The 16,909-nt window shown below is 34.0% G+C and overlaps 1 protein-coding gene across 1 annotated transcript; it reads right to left on the reverse strand.

Annotated features, from left to right (window-relative positions):
- Positions 1-6,608: 6,608 nt before the first annotated feature.
- LOC130998268 (uncharacterized) lies at positions 6,609-9,279 on the reverse strand. Its single transcript, XM_057923699.1, has 3 exons — positions 9,155-9,279; positions 7,592-7,914; positions 6,609-7,453 (listed from the first exon to the last, which is right to left on the reverse strand). The coding sequence occupies exons 1-3, from the start codon at positions 9,277-9,279 to the stop codon at positions 6,609-6,611; spliced, it is 1,293 nt and encodes a 430-aa protein (XP_057779682.1).
- Positions 9,280-16,909: the final 7,630 nt, after the last annotated feature.

Consider the following 16,909-nt stretch of genomic DNA (forward strand, 5'->3'; position numbering starts at 1 on the left):
AAAGTGTGTTATTTATTAGTTGAGTGAACAAATGGACCCACAAAGTGTATTGTTTATTACTTGAGTAGAGAAAATGTCTATTATTTATTGGAACCCACCAATTAAAAAATGTATAAATAATTATTAAAAATGGATAGAACATGAATTGATGGACGGACCAAAAAGGAAAGTAGAACATGAATTGATGGACGGAGTGAATTACTATTTAAAATATATATATATGCATCCATATCACTTTAAGAATTGTATATTAATTATTACTAGTATGTGTCCGCTCGTGCGATGCACGACCATCATCGAAATTGAACGATAATTTAAATAAATAAATAAAAATGTTAAACATAATATATATATATATATATATATATATGTAAGTAAATATAAACATAAATGATCTCAATAAAAAATAAATTATTCACAATATAATCTCAATAAAAATATTAATCTGAAAACATTCAAATTTTCAATTATTGAAATAGCAATTAATTGATTTAATTGATAATGTGTATAAATTTATAAATGATGAAATATCAAAAGCAAGTATAGATGATAATGAGTATCATTATGGATCATATAATATTCTAAGATGTACAAAACTATTTATTTACAAATAGTATAACTATAGTTTAATATAGTTTTCGAATACATATTTAAATCATATTTATGAGGTCATTTTGTTTATGCTCAAATTTTAAAATAAAGTTACTATCAACGTATACATTTTTTTTTCAATTGGAAAGTGAAAAAATAAAGGGTTTAACATGAGATATGTGTCGTTCATTTTCCAAAATAAAATGTATACAATTTCAATAAATTTAAATAAATGTGCTACTAAAAAAATCAAACTCTTCAATTTACTTTTATTTTTTATTTTTAAAGAAAATCGATATTGGTTCTCTAATTACTGATTTTCCAATGAGTAATTTTGAAGCTTAAAAATTCGATTTTTAAGATATACTATATATTAGTTATTTATCTACAAATTTATATTAATATAAAGTTGACCTTTAAAAAAATATTTTTAAGCTAAAGATTTCTAAAATGAACAAATAAGTTTCATCATTGTAATTGCATTAAATTGATATAATAAAAATATAAATAGTAAAATATAAAAAATACTATATAGTAAAAACATAAAAAATAAAATAAAAAAATATGGAAAAAGGAATGAACAAAGAACCGTGACATTTTATCCTCACAAGGCTCCCGGTCCGGATGGTTTCCCTCCGTTCTTTTTTCAGAAATTTTGGGGCGAAATTGGTGACTACGTTACTAGTGAAGTTCTTCAGATTCTTAATGGGAAGAAGAGCATTACGCATTGGAACAAGACTCTTATTGCCCTTATCCCAAAGACCAAGAAGCCGACAGACATGAAAAATTTCCGCCCGATTAGCCTTTGCAATACGACTTACAAGATGGTGGCTAAAACCCTCGCGAATAGACTTCGCACGGCCTTACATTGGGTGATTGATGAGTCTCAGAGTGCTTTTATACCAGGACGTCTTATTTCAGACAATATTATCCTGGGATATGAATGTATGCATTGGATTCGAAACAAAAAACAAGGATCTGAGAGCTACGCGGCGGCTAAACTCGATATGAGTAAAGCCTATGATAGGGTGGAATGGAAGTTCTTGCGTGATATGATGGTGATTCTCCGCTTCCCTTTACCTTTGATAGATCTTGTGATGCAATGCATAGCCACGGTGCAATTCTCGTTCGTCATTAACAGCAAGGTGTATGGGAACCTCACCCCAACTCGCGGCCTGCGCCAAGGCTGCCCTCTCTCACCCTTTTTGTTTGTTATTTGTGCGCAGGGGTTCTCTTCTTTGCTTCGGAGTTTCGAGAATCAAGGCCTTTTTAGTGGGGTAAAAATGACGCGTAATTGTCCTACTATCACGAATCTTTTCTTCGCCGACGATAGCCTCCTTTTCTTTAGAGCTTCGGAGGAGGTAGCTCGAAATTTCCTTTCTGTTTTGCAGAAGTATGAGAAGGCCTCAGGACAAACTATTAACTATGAAAAGTCGGCGATTACTTTTAGTCCCAATGCAAAGGACGTGGATATTGAGAAAGTTACACAGACGCTCGGGATCACTGAAACGGCAGGCCACGCTGTTTATTTGGGGCTGCCCACTTTCATTCCTCGACAAAAGAAGCTCCATTTTGATTTCATTCGGGATCGTGTTGTGAAAAAATTACAAGGGTGGGAACAAAAACTCTTTTCGGCGGGGGGAAAGGAGACTCTTCTTAAATCTGTTATTCAATCCATCCCGACTTACACTATGGCTTGCTTCCGGGTTCCAATTGGTGTGTGTTTGGATATTGAAAAGGCTTGTGCTCAGTTTTGGTGGGGCGACACTGATCAAGGTCGAAAGATGCATTGGGCTCGATGGGAAGTGCTCTGTCAACATAAATCAAAAGGCGGTCTAGGCTTTAGACAACTCGTCCCCTTCAATCAGGCTTTACTTGCGAAACAAGTGTGGAGGATCATTAAAAATCCGACGTCTCTTCTCGCTCGAGTGCTCAAACAACGGTATTTCCGCAATGATGATATTATGGAGGCTCGCATTTCCTCGAACAGCTCGTATGTTTGGCGCTCTATTTGCTGGGGCAGAGAGCTTTTGAAAAATGGCCTGAGATGGCGTGTTGGAAATGGGGACAAAATCTCAGCTTTCTCCGACTATTGGATTCCGAGTTTGGGTAGATGGCAACCGGCCCATTTAGCTGCCGATGATCAGAATTTGAAAGTGAAGGATTTTATTGGGGCAGATGGAACGTGGCAGAGGGCGAAACTTGTGAACTTCTTCCCTGCTTTCGTTGTGCACGCTATCTGCTCGATAGAATTACCAAAAGAAAAAAAGGATGACTCTCGCTTATGGGTTTTTGATGAAAAAGGAAGATTTGGAGTCAAGTCCGGGTATCTCTGTGCTGTCAATTTCTACAAGCCTCAAGAGACTTCGTCGCGAGCTGAATCTTGTAATTGGTGGAAACACTTCTGGGCACTGCATCTTCCGCCGAAAGTTTTGCACTTTGCTTGGCGGGCTTTGAATGATTTGATCCCTGTTAATGCTAACTTAGCTCGACATCATGTTCCCACAACGACAATCTGCCCATGGTGCAATGTTGATTGGGCTACTACGAGCCACAGCCTCCTTTGGTGCAAGCAAGTCCGTGAAGCCTGGAAAGGGACTGATCTCTGGCAACTGTTAAAACCGTTCAAGAAACTTGATTTAAGGGATCTCTGCAGGGTGGTGGCGGATCATGATGGGGATGAAGGTTTGGAACAATGGCTCTTCCTCCTTTGGCTTGCTTGGAAGTTTTTATGTGAGCTCAAACATGGAAAGAGGGGGCCGAATGACACCCTGAATTTTGGTGAAGGATTGCGAATGTTGGAAACTTACCATAAAGCTCGGGAACAGACTCTCATTGAACACCGACTTCTTCCAGCTGAGGGAAAAAGGTTCTGGTACGCTCCACCTCCCAACGTTTTGCGTGTTGATGTTGATGTGGCTTATCTTGAGGAGGGTGTTTGTGTGGGTATGGGGTTTATCATCAGAAATGTTCTGGGAAAATGTAACACCCCGATAATTTAGATTTATTTTATAAGTTTAATTAATAGTATTTTCTTGTATAGCTTATATTTTTTTTAATAATTACATGATACATATAGATATGCACCATTAATTTTATCTAGATTATTATTATTATTATTATTATTATTATTATTATTATTATTATTATTATTATTATTATTATTATTATTATTATTATTATTATTATTAATGATTCCTAATAGAACTAGAACTCTTTAAAGATTAGTATAAATATGAGATCAATTTTCAAACCCTAAAAACACACACACCAGAACTCGAAGCAACAAGCAAAACCGGTACATGCTTCTTTCTGTTATATTTTTTTTCCGCAAGGTTTTAGCTAAATTTCCTTAGTTTTTTTTTCATACAGTGGTCTTCGAAACTTTATTAGTAATTGGTATTACATGTAAACTAATTAATTTCTTCTTTCATTAAAAACGAGGCTGCATCAGAATATTTTTCCACCTGTTTTCTTTTATTTTAAGTTATACCAATCAAACTAATATTAATTTGTCTTTATACATATTTGAGTAGGCAATGAGTTTGACTTATTAGTTATTTTAAATCCCTTTCCACTTGATGGTGGCTGTCGAAAATTTTATTAGTTAACTAGGTGATTTTTTTGATTAGTTTAGATTACAATATTCATGTAATTATTTTAATTTGCTATTTTGAGGACTAAGTTATTCTAAGAATGAATTTTGGTCAAGGAGAATATTTATAGATTAGCTAGTTCTGGTCTCCAGAATGCATACTATCCTATAACTTTTAATAATTTTAATTGTAGCTTATTAATCGTAAGTATAAATATATATGAATGATTGTACAATTTTACTTATAGAATTTTAGATTAAAGTTAGTAATTGAATTTATGTGATTAGGTGCGGCGCATTTAAGATTTCCTTTCCGGATTTAATTGCCTACGACTTTAAGGTGAGGGATTATATGCTTGTTGTTATATTCATGTATGTTTGAATATGCTTGTAGTTCATGTTTGATTATACTTGTTCAGCCATGTAGAAATACATGTTCAGAATATCATGTTCAAGTACATGATCAGAAACACAGAATATCATGTTCAAGTACATGATCAGAACGCAGAATATCATGTTCAAGTACATGATCAGAAACGCAGAATATCATGTTCAAGTACATGATCAGAACGCAGAATATCATGTTCAAGTACATGATCAGAAATTTAGAATATCATGTTCAAGTACATGATCAGAAATTCAGAAACACTCAGAATTAAGTATATGTGTATGACAATGTGAATTATTTGCATGTTTAAGCGTATGTGAATATGTGCATGGTTTCTCACTGAGTGTATTTTCAATATGCTCACCCCTTACCTTTTCAGTTTTTCAGTTTTGGAGTCGAGGTGGCCATGGAAGTCGAGAATGACTAGAGATTTAGTATTTCCATAGAAATTTAAGTTGAACATGTCACTTTCTTTTAGTTTATCTTTTTCTTCCATGTTACTACTTTGATTTCGGAAAGTTGATTATAAATTAGTTTAAATTTTGATAGTCAAGGAATTTTATTTTTAACTATTAGTTCTTCAAGATTTTAGTTTGAAAAGTTTATGAAAATTGGGGCGTTATAGAAAACCTGTGGCAGCTGGGTGCCAAAGGATGGGTTTCACACCAACGGTTCTTCTTGCGGAGTTACATGCTATCTTGGTGGTTGTGGGATTTTGTCTGGAAAATGATACGGGACCAGTGGTTGTTTACACGGATTCACTTCTGGCGACTCATGTTCGCCAAGAATCTCACTTTGGCACCGAGTCTCTCTGTGACGAACTCTGGGATGCTTTTGTTCATGCAAGGACTTACATTGTTCTTGATTTTCTTCACGCTAGACGTGAGGCAAACCGAGCAGCTCACGAGCTTGCTCGTTTCTCTTTTTCTTCTTCTGATGCTTTTGTTTGGAAGGTCGATTTTCCTAATTGGCTTCTTGACATTGTACATGTACATTCGGATTTGAATTAATATATGCTTATCCTTTCTCTCAAAAAAAAAAAAAAGAACCGTGACATTTTAAAAAATGAGAAATGAGAGAGGAGATGATAGAGGAGAGAAGAGAGAGGAGAGAGAAAAATAATTTGGTGACTTTAAACTATAATAACTTATTGGTTTTAAATTTATTTTTTATAATTTTTACATCAAATTAAAGATATCGTCATTATCTTTAATTTAACATCCATATTGAATATTTTTTTATAAATTAAAGTTGATGATTTTAAAAGAGAATCAAAACTATAAGAAGAAAAATAAAATGAGAGAAATTTTTGTGGAAAAAAGTTTATGTTAAACTCCTCTTTTATATTATATATAGATATCAGTCAATATTAAAATATTAGTATTTCTCATTCAACTGCTTGTGTTTGCTTATTACACCATCAAAGCTAAGAGTAATGCTTCAAATAGTGAAGTCGGGCAATTTATCTTTAAAAAAAAAAAGAAATTAGATTAAAATTTCGAGGATAGGGTTAATAGTACGTTTTGTAGTTCGTGGAAATAGGATATTTTGTTTTCAATTTCCAATAGCAGTTTTTAGCTAAAATAATGTTTGAAATATTGTTTATTTATGCATGTATTTGTTTGTTACAAAATAAAATTATTAAGAGAAATATAGTTGTTACTCACTTCATCGACGAAGATTGTAAGATGGAGTCAAAGGCACAAATTTTAATAGTTAATTGAGAAATATGAATGAAATATAGAAGATGGTCCACCAAAATTGAGTGGAGAAATGGATCCATTAAAATTGATGTATTAAATGATTGGATATTTTGTAAATATTGAGTGTGAATAAAGATTAAAATATAAGGAATAATTTCCAAAAAAGGAAGACATGCAATTTTTCTGGACGGACGAAACCAATTGGTTATCGAGTTCACCACCACAGTCATGACTGCAAGATGTATTCTAGAATTTCTCCTCGTGTAATTATTTTAACTAAACTTTCTTCAAACTATTTTTTTTTTAGACCAACAGAAACATTCAATTAAGCTCAAAGAATGTTTACATCAAAAGGTAGAACCAAAGCAGACGAAAGAGAAGAAAAATTACATAAAGCAAAAGAAGCAAGCTTGTCAGCAACAATGTTTCCATATCTGGGCGTCCAGCTGAGCATTGCGTGGCTAAAAGAATCCATCTCCCTGTTGATATCTCGCAGCGTGTTTCTCAAGTAGGAAAGATCTTCCTCTCGCTTAAGTAACAACCAATAAAGGGATTGTCTGTCAGTTTCGAAGATAACGTCTTCAACTCTGTTTTCCCGACCTAAATGCATGCCTTCAAGATGTGCCAAAGCTTCCCCTTCCAGCACCGAGAAATTCCCATGAATGAATCCGTACCTGCATCCCACCACACCACCATCCTCCGTTGTCATCACCACACCAATCCCAATCCCATTCCCTCCATTCCACGCCACATCACACGAAATCTTCCGTTGTCCTTCTCTATCACAAGTAACAGTGACCGCTTGTGGATGTTGGGTACTCGCACGCAGAGGGGGCTTCCAACACGCTTGATTTGCAATCACCAAACACTCCAGGTGGGAGATTTCCTTTTGCTGAAAAATGAGTAAATTTCTCGAGTACCAAATACTCCATGCTAGCGATGCAAAGTGTGCATGAACCTGATGATCTGGACAACTTTGGATCTTCTCAAACCAGTCAATAATCGAGCATTCACCGGACATGGGTGGGAGTCGTAGGGGGGAAACCGACCACAAAGCCTCCACCCAATCGCAATCCCTAAGAGCATGCTCCAACGTTTCCTCATGAAGGCCACATCTACGACACCAAATATCCACATCAATATTCCGGCTTCGAAGAGCTTTTGCTGTTGGGAGTGCTTGAGCGAGACATTTCCACATAAATAATTTCACTTTCGGAATGACCTCAAGTTTCCAGATCTAGTTCCATAAACCCCCATAAGAGTAGGACGACGAGGCCTCCATTCTCATTTTAATTTCCAAAGCCAATTTATAACCTGCCTTAACAGAATAGTTATTGAGTTTTCCGTCCGGCCAGAAAGGCTTGTCATTCTCTTGGGGGTTACCACGAAGTTGGGCCGTCACTCTCCACCTATCCTCTCCAACCAACGTCTTCTCCAATTTTCCCAAATCCCACGAGCTTCCATCATCCTCCAGCAGCTCCGCAACAGAAATGAGCTTCGCCTCATCAGCCACCTTCGCCACCTCAAAACCACCATTCCCTTTTGGTAACCATGGATCCTTGCCAATTCGAATGCGTTCTCCATTACCCAACTTCCAAGCCACGCCAACTTCAAGTAATTTTCTGCCCACTAGAATGCTTTTCCAAACAAAAGATGGATTATGAGCATTTCTAGCAAGGAGCAAATCATTACGTGGGTAGTACCGGGCCTTTAAAGAGCGAGCAATCAGCGAATTCTCATTGGTTAGAAGCCTCCATGCTCAAGCATTGCTTGATTATATGACTGCCTTTAATCATAAATCAATGATAAAATATAAGTACAATGCTCTATCAATAAACGCATAACTGGTTTCATAGATCACCACAATAAATATCTACTCATAAACGCATAAGTGGCTATTCAATAGCTAAAAATAAAAATAAAAATAAGTCAATATACAAAATGATCGATTCTTATATAACAAAAATAAAAAGTATTTTTAAATTAATCATTTTTTTGGGTAAGACGATAATTTTACCCTTATTATTAATTTTTACTTTCTAATCCTGAAATTATCTTAATTGTGGATTCTAACTTTAAAAAAATCACAATTAGCAATGCTATTCATTTGGGATGAGCAAAATATTTGAAACTTAAGAACCGAACCGTTCAAAATCGAAATATTAAAATATGGTTCAATTTTTTCAGTTTTTTGATTTGATTCGGTTTTATTTTTAAAACAATTTAATTTTTCGGCTCAGCTTGATTTGAGTTTTAAAAGACGAACATAACAAAAAAATTGAATTATAATATTAAATCCAATTAAATTTTGGGGTTTTGATAAAAAAAAATACATGAATTTTGAAAAAAAAATGTAATTTTCACCTGAACTTTCAATTAAGCCAAAAAATAAATGAATTTATATTTTTGTTGCAATTTTCACATGAGTTTGACTTTCGGTGGAACTAGAGCTTAGTTGGCAGTCGGAAGTTCACGTGATGTTGGTCTAACTTCTGATGACGATGATGGGTATTTAGAAGCAAGAAGGTCAAAGAAGGCAAAAATTAATAGGGAAAAGGTGCAGATAGGCCCTTTAAGTGGTAGCCCTTATAGCGTATAACTCCTCTTACTCACTGTGTGTGCAACTAAACCCCCGAACTCAAAAAAACCGTGCAATTAAGCCCCTCTGACCAAACGGCGTTATCCACCGTTAATCAAACTTTTTTTAAAAAAATTTTATAATACCCTCTCTCATGTAAATCTCACTCTCTCTAATTGTAAATCCATTCTTCAAGCTTTTCCTCCGCCCTTGTCGTTCAAATACTATGTCGCCACCCCATGAGCGTTCCCCGCATTGGCTGCAAATTTGCCGTCAGGGGTGGCCTCTTCTTGGTGTACCTCCGCAACAAGGAGGACCCTGGAACACCATCATCGTTGGCGCCTCCACCGGCAACCTCCTCCAGATGCGCTGCGACTTTGAATAAGAAGAGCGACGTCAACACAAAGATTTTCGAGAGCTTCATTTCCCCACCTCTCCCATTTTTGACATCAATTCATCATAGCTCTTTTTTTTCAAATTTATTTATTTTATCTAATTGTTTCTCTACTGAGATTTTTAGTGATATGGTTCTTTTTTTTTCATAAGAAAAAGATTGAAGTTGAAGATGGTGTATTTTCAAATCAATAAGAGAGAAAAAAAAAATAAACATCCCGTCATCCTCTCCCTTCCACTTTGACCTCCAAGCACCAAACCCCCAAAATAAGAGAGGGCGGTCGGGGCTGAGGTTAAGGTGCTCGAGATTGGGAATAAGGGCGAGGTCGGGGGTGATAATGCTGGTGAGGTTGTTGTTGGAGAGGGAGAGCAGCTTGAGGGACTGGAGCTTCTCGAGGCCTCGACCGATCTTGCCAGAGAGGTCGAGGCCGTCGAGGGGGAGCTCGGAGATGCGGGAGTTGCCGGCTGATTTGGTGTTGAGTATCACGGTAGTGGTTGTAGAAATGGCAACGGGGATCGAATCTGATGATGCTGGCAGGGATTGAGGAAGGATTACCAGTGGGCCCCATATTTTAATTAAAAAATAAAAAAAATTATGGTTGACTAACGGTGGATAACGCCGTTTGGTCAGATGGGCTTAATTGCACGATTTTTTTTGAGTTCGGGGGTTTAGTTGCACACAAAGTGAGTAAGGGGGGTTATACACTATAAGGGCTACCACTTAAAGGGCTTATCTGCACCTTTTCCCAAATTAATATATTGACTTAATTTCAACTATCAACTAAGCTCTAATTTCATTGAAAGTCAAATTTGGATAAAAATTACAACAAAAATATAAATTCATGTATTTTTTGGCTTAATTAAAAGTTCAGATGAAAATTGTACTTTTTTAAAGTTCGTTTATTTTTTGGCCATAATTCCTTAAATTTTGCTCTATTTTTTCTTCTTATTTTTCATTTTTTTCCTGCTTTTTTGGGTTGATTTGGTTTGGTTCGGTTTTAATTCTAAAATTTTTGTATATTTTGGTTCATTTTTTTTTAAAAAAAATCAAATATAAATTTGGTTTGGTTTCAGCAAAATATCGAATTGAAAATCGAATGCACACCCCTACTATCTATTACGTTGTGAATTCTAGAACAACTTCTCAAAATCAGAGGCGGCGGGGCTACTGCAACTTAGAACTAGAGGCAGTGATACGACAAGGACTTCGAACTGGAGGCCACATCGCGGCGGTCTCAATACAACAATGATTTTTTTCCAACCTTGAATTTTTTGCTAACCGTGAATTCTTCTTCCTAACTATGAGTTCTTCTTCCTCACCTATTCGTGGTGGCAAAGTCACAACCAAGACAATTTCTAGTTATGAATTCTAACTTGAGAACTCAAATCACATCTATTAATAGTCTTGGTTGTGAATTCTAACTTTAAAACTCGAATTCACAACCAAGACTATTCATAGTTATGAATTCTAGCTTTAGAATTCGGATTCACAACCAACACTATCTATTCAATTATGAATTCTAGAATAGTTTCTCACAAATGGAGGCAACAACGCGGTTGCGACTCAGCATCAAAGGCGGCGCGACCGGGAACTAGAACCTCAGGCGGCTGTGTGAATTTAGGCGACGATGCACAATAGACGTAAGAATCGGGGATAAATTTTACAACAGGAGGACCACACTCTGATTTCCAACCGAAAAACAACGGCGCGGCTACAATTCAAAATCGGAGAAGGTGGCAGCGCAACGACCCAACAATGATCCAGCGACAACAGATTTAGTGAATACGGGCGATAGATAGTGAATGTGAAGGTAAATTAAAAAGGACAACTTCTAAATTTTTTATCTAAAAATAATATGATAACTGCAACTAATTTTTAAATTTTTTTATATCAATAACTAATTTTTATTTCACTATTTCAATTTTAACATTTTAGAATTACACTTGATAAAAAATTTAACAACTAATTCCACTTCTCGATAATGTGTAAATATTCATTGTGATCATATCTATTATATATTGGGTAACTAATTTACTCAATAACATATTGTGCATCTACTATCGGAATGTAGTCTATCGCGATGACCAACTTAGGTGTTCAAGCTTTTTTTTTGATAAATTATATAAGTAATAAAGAAATTTTAAACATCGTCTCTTCAATTGCTTCACTAGATTCAACCGTCTCTTTTCTTTCACTCTCAAGGCCATTTACGACTTTCATTAAAAAAAGTAGTAATTTCGAAAACTGAAAATAAAAATAATACTCCATCCGTTCATGAAAGAAATTTTAAGGAGGGAGTGACACGAGTTTTAAGAAAAAATATTGTTGAGTGTATTGAGAGTGGATAAAAGATAGTTGAGTGTATTGAGAATGGTGAAAAAGTGTTATAATTAATATTGAGAGTTGTGAAAAATGAAAAGTAAAAGGATTATAAGTAGAGGGGTATAGTCTAAAAATAGGTAAGAAGTTCTTTTGTGGACGTTCCAAAAAAAAAAAGATAGAAAGTTCTTTCGTGGACGGAGGAAGTATATATCGTGCATCAGTATATAAATTTAGACGAGTTAACTTCTCTCTATATATCAACTTCATAAACAAATCTCTCTCTATATATATCAATGATTCAATATCATATATGCATACGAGGAATATGATTAATTTGAAGTTAATAAAGGGTTTTTTTGGTTTAAAATTTAATAACCTCACTAGCGTTTCAGGAGTACATAGGACAAAAATTAAATTTATCCTACAAAATGAATTCGGAACCCCACAAATGGTACGATGGCATGAACAGATAAAAGTCGGGAGTTTTTTTTTTCCAAATGAGGACAAAACTTTTGGGGAATTTCACCTTTACCCCGTTCAAATCTAACTTCCTATTTCTTGCCCTCATTTATTCGCCATTTAGCCATTGATTGCCTGCTTCGCCCAGATACAACTCATATATATATAAAAGTAAAATAAGCTCAATCCTACGTTGCCTAATAGAATCACTCTATTCTAATTTTTCTCAATTTTCATTCATTCTTATTTTTTCTAAATTTTTAATCAACAAATTTCTATATATCTAATTTCGAACCTATCATCAAAAAATTTCTATATCTAATTTCTTATGCATTAATTATATTCCAATCATATATATCTAATTTCGGCCTCATGCAGCCACGTTTGAGCTCTTATTTTATTTACTTCAACCTAGGGGTGGAAAATCGGGTACCCGCGGGACGAAAACTGCCGAAAACGGCACCCTCACCCGACCCTCTTCCCCGATGCGGGTACCCCAATACCCGCAGCGGATACCCGCTGCGGGTATGAGGGTACCCTCACAGTCCCACGATTTTTTTTTAATTGTAATTTTGCGGGTTTTTGGTCTCGCTGGAGGGTATTTCGTCCCGCGAGAGGGTATTTCGTCCCGCGAGAGGGTATTTTGTCCCGTATTTCACAAAAAAATTGAAAATATCCTTTCTATTTCATCGATTATCCATAAAACCTGTGACGAATAAAATTCCTAATATTATTAAATAAAATTATTTAATTTTATTTTTAAATTTTGGTTAATTGGTTTAATTCCTAATATTTATTGGTTTAATTCCTAATATTATTAAATAAAATTCCTAATATTATTGGTTTAATTCCTAATATTATTGGTTTAATTCATAATATTTATTGGTTTAATTCCTAATTGGTTTAATTCCTAATATTATTAAATAAAATTCCTAATATTTATTGGTTTAATTCCTAATATTATTGGTTTAATTTCTAATATTTATTGGTTTAATTCCTAATATTTATTGGTTTAATTCCTAATAAAATTGGTTTAATTCCAAATATTTAATTTTGGTTAATTGGTTTAATTCCTAATATTATTAAATAAAATTATTTAATTTTATTTTTTAAATATTTATTGCGGGTATGCGGGTACCCGCGGGTACCCTCTACCCGCGATTTTTGAGGATGCGATACCCGCACCCGACCCTCCACCCGAATTTTGCGGGTATCGGGACGGGTGAGGGTATACCCGATACCCGCAACCCGATTTTCCACCCCTACTTCAACCTATCATCTTTATTATAGATAGATTCAAATTCTTAAATAAACCTCAAATTCTTTGATAAATTAATTTCTTATGTATTTTAATCTTAATATAAATATATATTTTTAAAAAATTATATTACCATGATAATTTATTAATATTATTTTAATTCAAATAAAAAATATTAAAATATAAAAATTACTAAATGTTTGTATCTATGTATTTATCTTAATAATTTTATCTTGCATTGTTAGAATTAGTCCTCATTCCTTAATAGATGTTATATAAAGGCGACTATAGTAAATTAAGTTCAATGATAATAACAAAAATTTATTAATTTATTCTAAATCCAAATACCTTGATAGAATACGGCAGCATTTGTCAATTATATTAGGCTAAGTAAAACTAATGTAGTAATAGATCGTTTTTCTATGGATTACATACTTTACAAGACGACACAGTAAGGTTAAATGGCTTATCTTGATTGATTTTGTGAACATTTAAATGTATGTATAGTTAGGATATTTTCATGAAAATACTATAATACAACGTATAGGGAAGGCAATAAGGCTGATAAAAACAATAGATATTTTTGTTTGATTTAGTGATAATTCGAATAAGACATATTGGTACACATTTTTGTTTCAGGCAAATGCTTCTGGTTCGGATGCAGAAGAAACCAAAGAATTTGCAGAGTGGATACTTAAAATAAGTGACGGTACAGCCGGACATAGTCTTGGTGATGGAGAATCTGTTGTGGTATTATTAGAAGATATCCTTATACGCGATGCAACAAATCCTATTGCAGCTATAGTGGAAAACACATACAATGACGTCATAAATAATGCATTTGATCCAGAAATGTTTAAGAATAGAGCTATCTTGGCCCCCACCAATGAGATGGTTGATACAATCAATGATTACGTCATGTCTCTGATGTCTAGCAAGGAAAGGGTTTACCTAAGTTCAGACAGTATTTGCAAAGAAGATGGACAAGTGGACCTTGATAAACAGAAATTCTCGGTTGAATATCTCAACACAATCAAGTGTTCAAGATTACCGAGTCATGAAATTAAATTGAAAGAAGGATGCATAATAATGTTTCTCAGAAATATTGATCCATCTAATGAGCTTTGCAATGGCACTAGGCTGATAGTAACTCAACTTGGGGAACGTGTAATTGAAGGCAAACTCATTTCAGGAAAAAATGCGGGCAAGAAGTTTCCCATAGCTGGAATGATTATGAGTCCATCAGATTTCGCTAAATTTCCAATTCGGTTTCAGAGAAGACAATTTCCTGTGAGTGTTTGTTTTGCTATGACAATAATTAAATAAAAGTCAGGGACAATCTCTTTCAAATATAGGATTATACCTACCGAAACCAGTTTTTAGTCATGGACAACTCTACGTGGCAATCTCAAGAGTCACTAGAAAAAGAGGTCTAAAGATTTTAGTATGTGATGAGAGTGGTTATACGCAAGACACAACAACTAATGTTGTGTATGATGAAATTTTCGATAGATTATGAGGTAATTGCAAATTTAATATTTTATTCAAACTTTAAAAGTTTTAAGTCATTAACGATATTATTTAAAATATTTTTTTCTTATATTTTGCTAGGTTGATTTGATATGTGTGTGCTGCTTGTGCTTGGAGGGAAGAAAGGTGCAATAAATCCCATCATATTTTTTCATGTTCATAGGTAAAATATGTTATATGAGGATGGTTGAGCCGGGTTGGATTGGGGACGATGGTTAGGCCGGAGTTCTTGAAACCGACCTTCCCGTTCCTCTTTTCTTTCTTTTTTGTTTTCGTTTTAGACGAGTACTCTTTTTTCCTTCTACGGTTTTTCCTACCGGCTTTTCCGTAAAAGGGTTTTAATGAGGCTCGGCCCTTAGTCTGCTTCTTTTGTGCTTTCAAGGGTTTCTTAGGTTTTTCTTTTCTTTTATATATAATCGCATTATAATAATGTGTTATATGAGGATGGATATATTTCATCTTTTACTCTATCATGTTTCGGCTTGGGACTTCGGAATTTGCTTCTTCTTCTTTTTTTGGAGGGGGAGACAAAAGTTGACCTTTAAGCATCGGAAATTTCTAAAATCATCATAATCAGATTGGATTGGTGGAAGTGTCTAAAATTAGTTTCTTACAATTACCTTCTGAGTTGAGAGAATTGTTTGACTAAATATTAGTAAAAATATATTTAGTTAACATCTTTTACTTTAAAACAAATTTATTTAATGCTTTATTTTAGTGAAAAAAAATCATCAAATAAAAATATATATTGAATAATTACAAACATTTATATATTTTCATTTATTCCCGTCGATTTTCGATGGGTTACCGACTAGTAAAGTCATAAAAATAATCGCACAACAAAAATCTCAAGAATTTTGTTAAATAATACTCCCTCCACTTATCAAATAATTTTCTAGGAAGAAAGAGCACGAGTTTAAATATGAAAAGTGGAAAATAAGAGTACATGAGGTATTGAAAGTAGTGAAATGATGAAAAATAAGGTAAATGAGGCATTTTTAGTGGTGATGTATACTCCAAAAATAGAAGGAGAAGTTTTCTTGAAGACTGTCTAAAAAACAAAATTAGAAAATTATTTGGGAGATGGAGAGAGTAATAATTAATTGCAAAATTTCAAGAATTTTGTAGCTTTAGTGTGGTTGTGCTTCTACGATTCTTTATACCTTTTACACGGATTGAGATTCAAAGTACCTCACTTGATGTCTCATTTTGTGTCTCACTTTTAATTTTGTTAATTTTCATATATACTCCATCCGTCCATCATTTCTTGACCCATTTCATAATGACGCATATTTTAATAAATTGATGGAGTATATTGTGAGTGGGATGAGGGTCTACTTTATTGTGAGTTAAAAATTTACTGAACATGGAATGTGTTAAGAATTGGTGAAAAGACCAAAATGGCAAAATGAGTCAAGAATTGGTGGACTTTATGAAAAATATCATTTTATGTTATTAAAATATCATTTTCGAAGTATCATTTACATACATTAAAAATATCATTTTATGTTATTAAAATTGTCATTTGTAATGTATCATTTTGTGAAGTATCGTTTATCGTTTTATTGGAAAGTATCATTTGTATGCATTAAAAGTGTCATTTATATTACAAAAAATACATTTAATGTTAATTAAATTAAGAAATAAGTCAATATAATATTGAGTATTATTTACCGTATTTAAAAATGTCATTTACTGTGAGTAAAAGTGTCATTTACATATAAAAATAAGTAAGACAAATAGTGTCATATTTCGATTTTGATTCCCACTCCTTGGTGGTAAGAAATATATTCCTCTTATTTTTATTTCCTAGTAAATCTTGCCAATTTCCCTCACATTGACCAAAACGAGTTCCGATTCAGCCATTGAGGCAGCGATTTGTTGGATTGCAACCCTTTTATAAAAATTTATATTAATGAACTATGCATTTCTTATTTGATGCATAGCTAGCTTTTGAGAGAGCTCATGGTGTTTAATAAGAGAGACCTCATGGTGAGGGAGAGCTCGTACAAATTTTTGTCAATTATAAAATTCTGTTTATTAGTGTTACCCATCTAATGACATCTATCTTTTTGAAAGTAGTATTTATAT

Source organism: Salvia miltiorrhiza, chromosome 8, assembly GCF_028751815.1.
Source record: "Salvia miltiorrhiza cultivar Shanhuang (shh) chromosome 8, IMPLAD_Smil_shh, whole genome shotgun sequence".
In the NCBI taxonomy this organism is placed as follows: Eukaryota; Viridiplantae; Streptophyta; class Magnoliopsida; order Lamiales; family Lamiaceae; genus Salvia; species Salvia miltiorrhiza.

Excerpts from the sequence above, each read along its gene's own strand:
- LOC130998268 (XM_057923699.1), bottom strand. The coding sequence starts at position 9,279 with ATGAAGCTCTCGAAAATCTTTGTGTTGACGTCGCTCTTCTTATTCAAA. Across the intron at positions 7,915-9,154 it reads GGGTCCTCCTTGTTGCGGAG|CATTCTAGTGGGCAGAAAAT; the intron begins GTACACCAAGAA and ends TGTTTGGAAAAG. Across the intron at positions 7,454-7,591 it reads TAACTATTCTGTTAAGGCAG|CACTCCCAACAGCAAAAGCT; the intron begins GTTATAAATTGG and ends GTCTCGCTCAAG.